The sequence below is a fragment of the Manihot esculenta genome, chromosome 12 (genome assembly GCF_001659605.2).
Source record: "Manihot esculenta cultivar AM560-2 chromosome 12, M.esculenta_v8, whole genome shotgun sequence".
NCBI classification, from domain to species: domain Eukaryota; kingdom Viridiplantae; phylum Streptophyta; class Magnoliopsida; order Malpighiales; family Euphorbiaceae; genus Manihot; species Manihot esculenta.
Window position 1 is genome coordinate 13,783,402 of NC_035172.2, and position 10,946 is coordinate 13,794,347.

General features: G+C 33.4%; 1 protein-coding gene across 2 annotated transcripts; it reads left to right on the forward strand.

Annotated features, from left to right (window-relative positions):
• The first annotated feature begins 223 nt into the window (after positions 1 to 223).
• LOC110627498 (probable transcription factor GLK1) lies at positions 224 to 3,476 on the forward strand. 2 transcript variants are annotated; one of them, XM_021773838.2, is made up of 6 exons: positions 224 to 1,027; positions 1,419 to 1,559; positions 2,159 to 2,488; positions 2,598 to 2,654; positions 2,792 to 2,908; positions 3,045 to 3,476. In XM_021773838.2, the coding sequence occupies exons 1-6, from the start codon at positions 563 to 565 to the stop codon at positions 3,252 to 3,254; spliced, it is 1,320 nt and encodes a 439-aa protein (XP_021629530.2). In that variant the 5' UTR covers positions 224 to 562; the 3' UTR covers positions 3,255 to 3,476. The 2 variants fall into 2 exon arrangements, with proteins under 2 accessions (XP_021629530.2, XP_043804481.1); XM_043948546.1 differs by lacking the exon at positions 3,045 to 3,476 and adding an exon at positions 3,000 to 3,032 and having other exon boundaries at positions 225 to 1,027.
• Positions 3,477 to 10,946: the final 7,470 nt, after the last annotated feature.

Sequence of the window (10,946 nt, forward strand, 5' to 3'; positions counted from 1 at the left end):
TGATCCTAACAATTAATAGGAGGGATTGAATAATTAATGATTTGAAAAGATAAGAACAATTAATTTAGTGTATTTTTAAAAATAAAAACACTAAATAATTAGATTAAATCAGGGAGACTATTTAATAATTTTACTTTTGTTTCAGAATTTAAAACTTAAAAATAAATAAATAAATAAATACACGATTATTCGTGTTAAGGTGGTACAAAACAAAAACACAAAAGCAAACAAATCACACATAGATCTCAACACAAGTTGTGGTTGAGATCCATTCTCTCTATACACACTCCCACTTCCACTGCAAAACAACCACTTTCAACACTTCAAAAATTCTCATTCTTCCGGCCTCCCTCCATCTCCCTCCGCCTCCGATTCACCGGAAAAAGAAAACCAAAAAAAGAAAAGAAAATCTTACTCTTTCCTTTGTACTTCCACTATATCCCATGCAATATACAGTGTATTTGCACCATATGGCATATGTCTCCTTAGGGATATATATATCTTCGTAGTTTCCATTTTTTGAATTTCTTTTCCTGTTTAGTAGCATTTTTGTTTGGATTTGATGCTAGTTGTGTCGCCTTTGGCAAACACCGCCGCCGCCAAAGATGAGAGCCAAGAACAAGTGGAGAATAGTCTTAGTAATGGAGACAACGAAGAATTCCCTAAGTTGCTCGAAATCATCGATTTTGGTGAAGATTTTTTTGTGGGATTCAGTGATGGAGATGTGTTGCCAGATTTGGAGATGGACCCAGAAATTCTTGCTGAGTTCTCTGTCAGTGATGGTGGAGAGGAAGCAGAGATGAACACATGGGTTTCAAACGAGAAAATGGAGGATAATCCAAGAAAAGATGAGGATGACAAGGTTTCGGGTTCTGGGTCGGGGTTGGATTCGAGTTTGAGTACAAGAGGAGAGGAGATTGCAAGCAAGGAAGATGAATCCTTGGTGGTTAATCCATTTTCTAAAGTAAGTGATGAGAGAAGAAAATCAACAAAGGCCAAGAATAATCAAGGGAAGCGAAAAATGAAGGTAATAAGAAATTTAGCTTGTTATTATTAGGTTTTCAGGTCAACTACAATGTAAGATTGTATTGCTAGGTACTTCAACTGTTTCAACCAACAGACATTAATGACTTTATCTGCTAACATAAAGTCTCAGTCTCTCTCTCTCTCTCTCTCTCTCTCTCTCTATTATGAATCTTAGCAATTTTCACGGATGCCAAGCAGTTCACGAGAATCATAGAAATCTTTGTGACTATTAGAGTACTGAGAAATGGGTCACTCTCTTTTTTCTCTATCATGTTAAAAAATGAAAGATATATTAGAGAGGTTTGGCAAAAAAGTGAGGATTCTAACAATTTCTTGTCTACAAGGATTTGGTTTTTAGTGTGAGAAAGAGATGTGCCTTGAATTGTGTGTAGGTGGATTGGACGCCAGAGCTGCATAGAAGGTTCGTGCAAGCAGTGGAGCAGCTTGGGGTGGAAAAGGCAGTGCCTTCGAGGATTTTAGAGCTTATGGGTATCGATTGTCTCACTCGACATAATATCGCCAGCCATCTCCAAGTACATACTTCTTCGCTTCTTCATTGCCTTTGGTTTCAGTACTCTTCCAAAATTTTCTCTGGCCTGCAATTTTTTATCCCCTCCAGGAGAGAAGCATGTTCTTTTGCTTATTCAATTTAATAATTTTTTTTTATTAATTTTATTATTTGAAATGAAAAAAATTTAAAATAATGCATGATTTAATAAAATAATTTAAAATTTTTATTTTAAAATAAATTATTTTAAATTACTAGTCCTACTACAAAAATTATTATTCCTCTATTTGAAATAAAAATTTTGTAAGAATTCAATTAAATTAAATTATTACCCCAAAGATTATAAGTCTTGATAATCCAAAGTTCTTAATATATTTCTTTTGTTTCCATTTCTAACCAGAAATTGAACTTGCATTCAAATTTTTCTTAAATTATTTAGAAATTTTTTTAAAAAGAATGAATTATGAAAAGTTTTTGTTTCTTTTTTTTAAATTACTTTCATTACTGTATAAGCACTTGATCATTGATTTCAAGCATATTAGCATTATATAATTTATTTGGAGAACAAAAATGAAAAGAAACTGCATTTGAAGATAAACAAAATGTTAATTTGAATGGATGCAGAAATATCGGTCTCACCGGAAACATTTGCAAAAGCGTGAAGCTGAGACAGCAACATGGAGCCATAGACGGCAAATGTACGGAGCAGCAGCTGGAGGCGGCAGCAGCGAGGGAGACATAATCCCTTGGCAAGCCCCCACAATGGGGTTCCCTCCAATAACACCCTTGCACCACCACCTCCACCACTTTAGACCCTTGCATGTGTGGGGTCATCCTCCCATGCACATGTGGCCCAAATATCTAGCCCACTCACTATCGCCACCACCACCGACATGTCCTCCACCACCACGACCACCGGACCCTTCATATTGGCACCACCACAATCAGCAACAGGTAACTAGCCATAGCCCGTGCAGATCTATAAAAAAAAGAATTAGCTAGAAAAAGAAAAAAAAACAAAGTGGGTGTTTCTAAACTAGTGTATTCTCGGTCGCCCGTGCAGGTTCCAAATGGGCTGACACCAGGGACGCCTTGCTTTCCACAGCCACTGCCAGCAGCGGTATATAATATAAATTCCTTGCTTCTTTGGACTCTTTAATGGCGTTTGTTTCCTGAGCTTTGGATCCTTTTATAGCCAAGCTATTATGTCAGAAACTTAGAATCTCTCTTTATCTAATCAAATGGATAAATCTGCAGAGATTTGCCACACCTCCTGTCCCTGGAATCCCATCCCACGCCATGTATAAAGCAGATCCTGCCATGAGAGTCCCGACTACACAATTAGGTCCCCATCCACTCTTGGAATTTTATCCGGTAAACCTCTCCCTTCCTTCCTTTCTTTCTGTGTCTTCTTTCGAATTTGAAACTTTGTGAGCTTAGAGAAAACTGTAATGATGTCGTTTAGCCAAGCTCACATTCTTGAATTTGTTTCTGTTTCTTTTTAATACAGTCGAAGGAGAGCTTAGATGCAGCTATTGGAGATGTTTTAGCGAAGCCATGGCTGCCACTTCCTCTTGGGTTAAAGCCACCGTCTATAGATAGTGTTTTAACGGAGTTGCAAAGGCAAGGAGTGGCTAAGATACCCCCACTCGTCCTTGAATCAACGACAAACACTTCGAAACGCAGTTGTTCATGTTGGTGTTTTCGAAAAAAAAAATAAAAAAATAGAAGACTACAACACTAAAATTGAGACTGCGTCTGCGAGTTTGTCTTCTTAATCTTCTACCTCTTTGATAAAATTGAGAATTGTTTTTTTGTTCTTGCATCAAGAACAGGTTTTATGTATTATAGATTACGGAAGTCTTGTAGTAGATTAGTACATTCTAACTCATTTTGTTCATGTTTTTTCCTCTTATTATTTTTCAGGTTCAAAGTTCTTTTATTTAAGAAGTTGAATAATTTAGCTATTAAAAAATGCTGCTACATATAAGATTATATTAATTTATTTATTTTTTAATAATAAATAAAAATATAATTTTATTAAATATAAAATAAAATTTTCATTAAAGCAAATTATTATATACGATAACAAAGTGAATTTTACTACTGTGTTGAAGGATTTTCAAGATATAAGTGTTTTCAATGAGGGATTGGAGAGTTGAATTTGAAGGTTATATTCAATTAGTGGTTGATGTGTTTATTAAAAGATTTTATGCGGCAAAAATATTAATTTAATAGAGAAAATAATGGTGGAATTTAATTGAATTAAGTGTCATGGTTTACGGTGAATTTATTAAAAACTAATTTAGAGTACAATTATTGAAAACAGAAAATTATTATTTGGTTTATTTGAGACTTCTCTTTTTTTTTCTAGATTTTTTTTACTTATTTTTTAAAAAATAATTATTTAATCCTTCTAATCAGTATTTATATTTAAAAATATATGCCTAATCCCCATGTTTTTATTCTCATTTGCAGTTACTCCTTTCAATCTTTTTTTAATAATTACTTTGAAATTTATCCTATTTTTATAATTTGAAAAAATAATTATGTGTTCTACATATTTTCTAAATTTAAAATAATATTTAGTGATACGGTGAAAATGAGCTGAATTGTTTGGACCAATCTGCAAAAGAGAAAAAATGAGGTGGTTGGTACTTATAGACAACCACTATAACAGTCAAGTTAATAACTTAATAGAAAAAGCGAGTATAATAGATTTCTTTAACTTTCGAAATAAGTGTGTAAAATTATGCACCTTAATTTCTGTGCATGTTTACTTTTATACTGTAAAAAAGATGAAATTAGTTATAAATCTCTTAAAAATTCGACTAATACTGATTAATGGATAAAGAATTCCGCGATGATAAGTGTAATGAGAATCTTGCTAGATCATATACTTTATTTCAGGTAAGACTCGATTAGTTCAGGAAATAACAAATTTTGTTGCTCTAAGGATTAAGTGTTACGATGTTTTGGTCTTTTTTTTCTATCAGTGAAATTTCTGCGATTGCGTATCATAACTTATTAGAATTTTATCACGTGACTCTGTCCTAAATAACAACTCATAATTTACTTTGAACGATTATTATATCATATCATTTAAAATCTATAAAATAATTTTCATCTCCTTTTAATATATTAACTAATATAAAATTTGATTCATATCAGAGAAATTGATTAAAGAGTAAATAGAAAAAAAATATGAAAATTAATTAATATATTTTTTAAAATAAATAGTTTTGACAAAATAATTAATTTAATTTTTTTAAAGAATTTGACTTTTTAAATTTTCATCTTTGGCACACAATAGATGGGCTCTTATAGTTAAACACATTTTCTAAGAGAGTTTTCTGATTTAGTTTATGATAAAAATGTCGAGGTAATTTCATTTGCATTCTCTTAATTTTATTATGTTTTCAACTTAATCACTTAGTTTCAATTCTTTTCTTAAATTTTTTTTAATTTAATTTAAATACCATAAAATCCTCTCTAATATTTGTATTGCTGATTTCCATATTAATTCAACTAAATATTATTTATCTCTTACATTTTTAATCAAAATTTAATAAATTTAAATATTTATACTAATAACAATATATTTACCCTAACCACATCACATATATTTTTTTATTATTATTTTTAACTATTAAATATAAACTTTTGAATTCATTTAAATAGAATTAGAGTTTTTTTATTGTTCTTATCTATTGATTTTTTTATGAAATTAAATATTAGACATTTAATATTAACTAAATTGAAATAATTCACAAATTTTAAATATTATTGTAAATATTATTAATTTTAATTATATTTTGTTAAATATAATAATTATTATTTTAATATTATATCTCTTATAAACTACTATTGTTAAAAATAATTTAAATACTTTATCTAGTTAAATTATTTTAATTGTTGATATTTAAAAATAAAATAAATAAATCATAAAAAATAAACTAGTTCAGTTTCCTAGCTTTTTATGCTTTTTCTTTGATTTACATGATTTATTGAAGGTTAACAATTAATATGAGTAGAAAAATTTTCAGAGGGTACTGATAATATAGCTGGACAACAATAGAAATGGTCAAAATAATCAAATTTCTAATAATAATAATAATAATAATAATAATAATAATTCCTTAAAATTATATAAATAAATAATACATTTAATAAAAAATATTTGAGTTTAAAATTTAAACTTTGAGAATTTTTGTTATTAAAACTATTAATATGAATTTTTTATAAAAGAAAGAAAAAAAAATTTAGAAAGCGATCGAAGAAAGAAAAAAATTTTCTTTTTAAAACTTGCAATAATAGGTAAAATGAGTTTTGTGATAATTAAATTAAATCTGCAGAGTTTTAAAAAACAATTAAAATTAAGTGATTACAATAAAAATATGATTAAAGTTAGAGAGATTGCGAGCGAAATTACCTTTATAGTTTTACAATGGTAGAAGAATTAAAATTTCCCTTCTAACACTTCCAATTAATGTTGTAGCATTTAATACTTCATCCAACATAATAATTGCCCAAAATAAACCATAACACTATAAGACTATAAGACAGTACCATTTGACAAGTGTCTGATAAACTGATACGTGGTCCCTCTATAGAAAGTAAGACCCAGACACCATAGCTCTTGGTTCTTCACTAAGATTCGCCATCTCTTGAGCAGGATAGAGTTTCACGAAAAGTTACTATTAGCAGTTACAATTCAGCAGATTCCCATTACACTTATAATCGTGAGATTCCTTATTCATTGGCTGATACTAATCGAATTTCTAGGAGATTCGATAACCAACTCCACCTTCTTACAGTATAAATGCTAATGTACATAGAAGGAGCAGGCCAAGCTAGGACGGAAGCAATCTAAATGCATTTGAAAAGGAAGGCCAAGTTGAAGGATAAGGAATTATTAAACGAGGCTCCAAAGGACGATGATTGGAAGATAGTCTGAGCTGTGCAAAAGTACCAGAAGGAGCAGGAGGAGGACTATGGCCTGGACGATGCCTCGCTCCTATCAGAAGAGATCCTAGCAAAAACTTTCCCTACCAAGTTCAAGCTGTCAAGCTTGGACAAGTATGACAGAACAGCTGATCCCAGAAGTCACTTGGCGATCTTCAGGACAATGATGCAACTTCAAAACGTCATTAACTTTATACTGTGCCGAGTTTTTTCATCCATGCTCACAGGTTTGACTTAGAAATAGTATCAACATCTGAGCTCAGGTTCTATTTAAAACTTTACTCAATTTGTTATGATGTTTAAGTCCAAATTTATCACTTGCATTCGTCCTAAAAAATTCTCGTTTGACTTACGGAAATTTCATTTCATATTTCAATGCTGAAGTGATATAGTTGGAAGAATTAAATAATGAAATAGCATGCAAGGCACTGAAAAATGAACTCGCAACATCAAATTCATGGATTCATTGATCAAGAATCTTGCCGCCACCTATCAATAGTTGATGGATAGAACTTAGAAATATACATGGTGGGATGATGAAGTTCAAGCATTGAGAGAGGACAAGGAGCTGGGTTAAAATAAGACTCGGAAGTCAGATAAGCAAAGTTATGAAAGTGAAAGGAGTTATCCAGTATCACAGAATAGGAGTAACTGAGATAAGTTTAGAAACTATACTCCATTAAATGACTCACGAACACACATACTTATACGGGTCAAAAAAAGGGCAAAGAGGTCAAATGGCCCGCCAAGCTTAACCCGGACAAATGAGGCATACGATACAGAAACAAAGGGTCAGAAATAGAATGTCATAGATATTCAGTTTCTGAGTCGAATCCCGAGTCTTTAAACATAGAGTATAGTAAAAGGAGGATGTTGAGACTAGTGAGTCGAATGAGAACTGAAAGGGACCCTAAGGTTCCCAAGGTTATTCATCCCTATGCTTATGAGTTGGTCGAGTAAGATGGCAGAGTCACTTTTTACTCTAGGGAGAATTTTGTAATTCATAGAAATATTATTAATAAAATAATGATGTATTTTTTTTAAGTCTTTTATTTAAATCAGAATTATCAGAAACGATAACTGGATAAGGGTTTTGTTCATGGTCATGTATCGATCCTAAAAACTTGGCAAAGATAAAAGTCAAGAAAATATCAGGCTAAATTTTAATTTCATAAAAGTTACACGGGAGGAACATCCTCAAACTTCTCTTGGGTCTCTATTATATTATTTCTACATCTATTACAGTATCTGCGGAGACTCAGTTGTCCTCAGCTTCCTCCCCCTCTTCAAGACATTTTATGCTAAAGCCACGAGGCGGGTAATCGCCAAGCAAGCCATGAGGTGAGTAACTATCAGACACTTAACCGAGTGTTAGTCCCGCTAATGAAACTGTTCAAAGAATTTTATGCCAAAGCCACGAGACGGGTGTCCGTCAGGTGAGCCATAAGGCGGGTAACCACCAGACACTTAACTGGGTGTTAGACCTACTAATGAAATTATTTAAGGCATTTTATGCTGCAGCAAGCCACAAAGTAGGTATCCACCAAGCAAGCCACAAGGCAGGTAACCGCCAGGCATTTAACTGGGTATTAGTCTCGCTAATGAAATTATTCAAGGCATTTTATGCCAAAATCACGAGACGAGTATCCACTAGGTGAGCCACAAGGCGGGTAACCGCCAGGTACTTAACCGAGTGTTTGTCCTGCTAATGAAATTGTTTAGGGCATTTATGCCAAGGCTACAAGGTAGGTATTTGCGAGGCTCGTGAACAAGTGATTGTTCTAATTAATAAAATTTATCAAAAACATTTTATGCCAAAGCCATAAGGCGAGTATCTGCCAGGCTTATGACCAAATGTCAGACCCAATTAATAAAATTTATTAAGGCATTTTGTTCCAAGGCCACAAGGCAAGTATTAGCCGGGCCATTGACCAGGTGTTAGCCCCATTGGCAAAATCGGCCAAGTTGTTTAAGTTTAAATGGTGTTAGATCTATGGAAATAACTGGATGAGGGTTCTGATAATCTCCTCCACCCGGTGAGCTCATTTTGGAGATGAATCGATGGCTCAAGGAACAGATTTGCCCTTATATGCGGCACAAGCTGCCTCGGTAAACTTGTTTTTCTTTTTAGCCATATCTGCACATAGCAAAAGGTGAGTAAGTAAGACAGTTTTAAAGGCGAGAGAAGTTAGAAAGAAAAATACCATGCTAGCTAGCATAGGAAATGCTTTCCTAAAGATTTTAAAAATTGGGCGGGTGAGGAGCTCGAGTCTGATCCACCTGTAAATGACTCTACTAGGATAAAGTGGCGTTCCTCACCGCCACATTGATATTTATCCTCTAGGTCAAGGCCATCTTTTGGAGGAAGTTCAAAGCCTCTTCCTTATCCCTCCGCGGCTAGACCTCATTCTTCCTCAGCTCTATATATACGTTCCAGCTTGTACGGAGATGACCAAAACTCCCGAACACCCTATGGCAGAGAATGAAAAATTTATTCTTTTAGTGTTTTAGGGATGAGGGTATCCGGTCGAAAAGTGTCTAGCATTTCTTCCAGCTAAAAAACTAGAACTCTTCATTCTTTCACGTACCCAGCTGGTACAGTTGAGATAAAAGTGTTGCATTCGGCTCAATATTATTGTTAAAGAAAACAAACTGGAATTCCACCAAAATCCTCCAGCTATTGAGGTGCAATTGGGCGACTGACAGCTTGTGAAATTGGAGGACTTCAGTAAAAAATGGGTCCATATGAAACTAAAGATCCGCCTTCAGCTGTTCTTCCTAGACCATGATGGAACATAAATATGAAAGATCTCCCGAGAGATTTGATAGTGATCATGAAGGTAGTCTACATCCTTCTCGGTCAACATGGAAGGGATGTCATTTACTAGGACGCTTTCGTTATCATTAACCATCCTCAGCGGGATGATAGGAGCAGGAGTACGAATGGGGGCCATCGGAAGAGGAGCTTGAGGTTAGACTTCCAACAGAGGAAAAGGAAGAGGAAGAAGAAGAAGAGTTCCAATTTATTTTTATCAAAGAAAGCACAATTAGGAATTACCTTGAGTAAAGAAATGAAAGAGTGAGAAGCTGAGTGGTCATGTTTTCTAAACTATAGAGAGATTAATTGTGAGCAAAAGTGAGAATCGGAGGAGAAGAAAGGTTTTTATGTTACAATTTCGATGACAAGTTTTGAATGCAGCTCGAGAAATAAGGTAATCATCATTTATGATCAGGAACAGGCGAAGCGATGCGAGTATAAAGAGTCAATCCAGACATGCCACGTGCCCAAGATCGCGAAGATAACTGTAACCTTCGAATTTGAAGAATCGAAGAGCAGTAGAAGGACCTTTGATGTGACATAATAATCTCCTAAAGTAAGGCATAAGTTGTCACCATAAGATAGGTCACGTGGCAAGGGTCTGATAAGCTGATATGCGGTCCCCCATAGAAAGGAAGACCCGGACACCTTGGCGCTCAGTTCTTCACCAAAACTCGTCCTCTCTTGAAAAGGTCGAGATTTCATAGAAAGTTACTGTTAGCAGATACTATCAAGCAAATCTCTATTATACCTATAACCGCAGGATCTCTAATCCACTAACCAATACCAGTCGAATTTCCAAGAGATTCAATAACCAACTCCACCTTCTTATAGTATAAAAACTAATGTACACAGATATTAAAATATGCATTCTTATACACTAATTCTGAATTCTAAGCAACTCATTATATCATCCTATTTTATCAGTTTACTGACTTATGCGTCATAGTAGCTACCTATAGACGCTAACCACATCACATATTTTCTTTTGTAGATTGAACAATTACATCTCAGTTCTATTTCAGTTACATCAATACTTAAATAAAAATATTTTTTAATTATAAAATGTAAATGCCATATGAAACAAAAAAAATATCATCCTTTATCTCTTTCATCAATATATATTACAAATTAATATTTAAATATTATGGCATTTTTTAGTTTAATTGGCTTATTCTTTGGGAAATTTCTTTTTTAAGAAATAATTTAATTAGATTATGAGAAATATATAAATTACTTTCCTAAAAAAAGTGAGGGCTTTAATTTTCTAGAAATTTAAAAAAAAAATAGCTAACTAAATAAACAAAATTTTAACATTTCATAAAAATTTAAAATTTCTAAATTGAGTTAAATTCAACCAGACATAGCTTAAATAATTTTGTACAAATAAGCTTTTATTTATTCTCGATAGTCTTGGTGGCCAATTTCACCACTTGATATCCGTTTGAAGTGGGATTGGTGTGTAAAAAAATATTTGGCAGGCATATCTCAAAATCTTGATCCGGTCCTTGAAAATGGCAATCTATTGACCGAAACTTGAGGCTTGACCAGTGGAAGATCGAGGGCTTGCAAGGTCGAGCCTCCTCGGCCTTTAGGCAAACGGGTCTGTAAAGGGTTTCGTTTTTATCT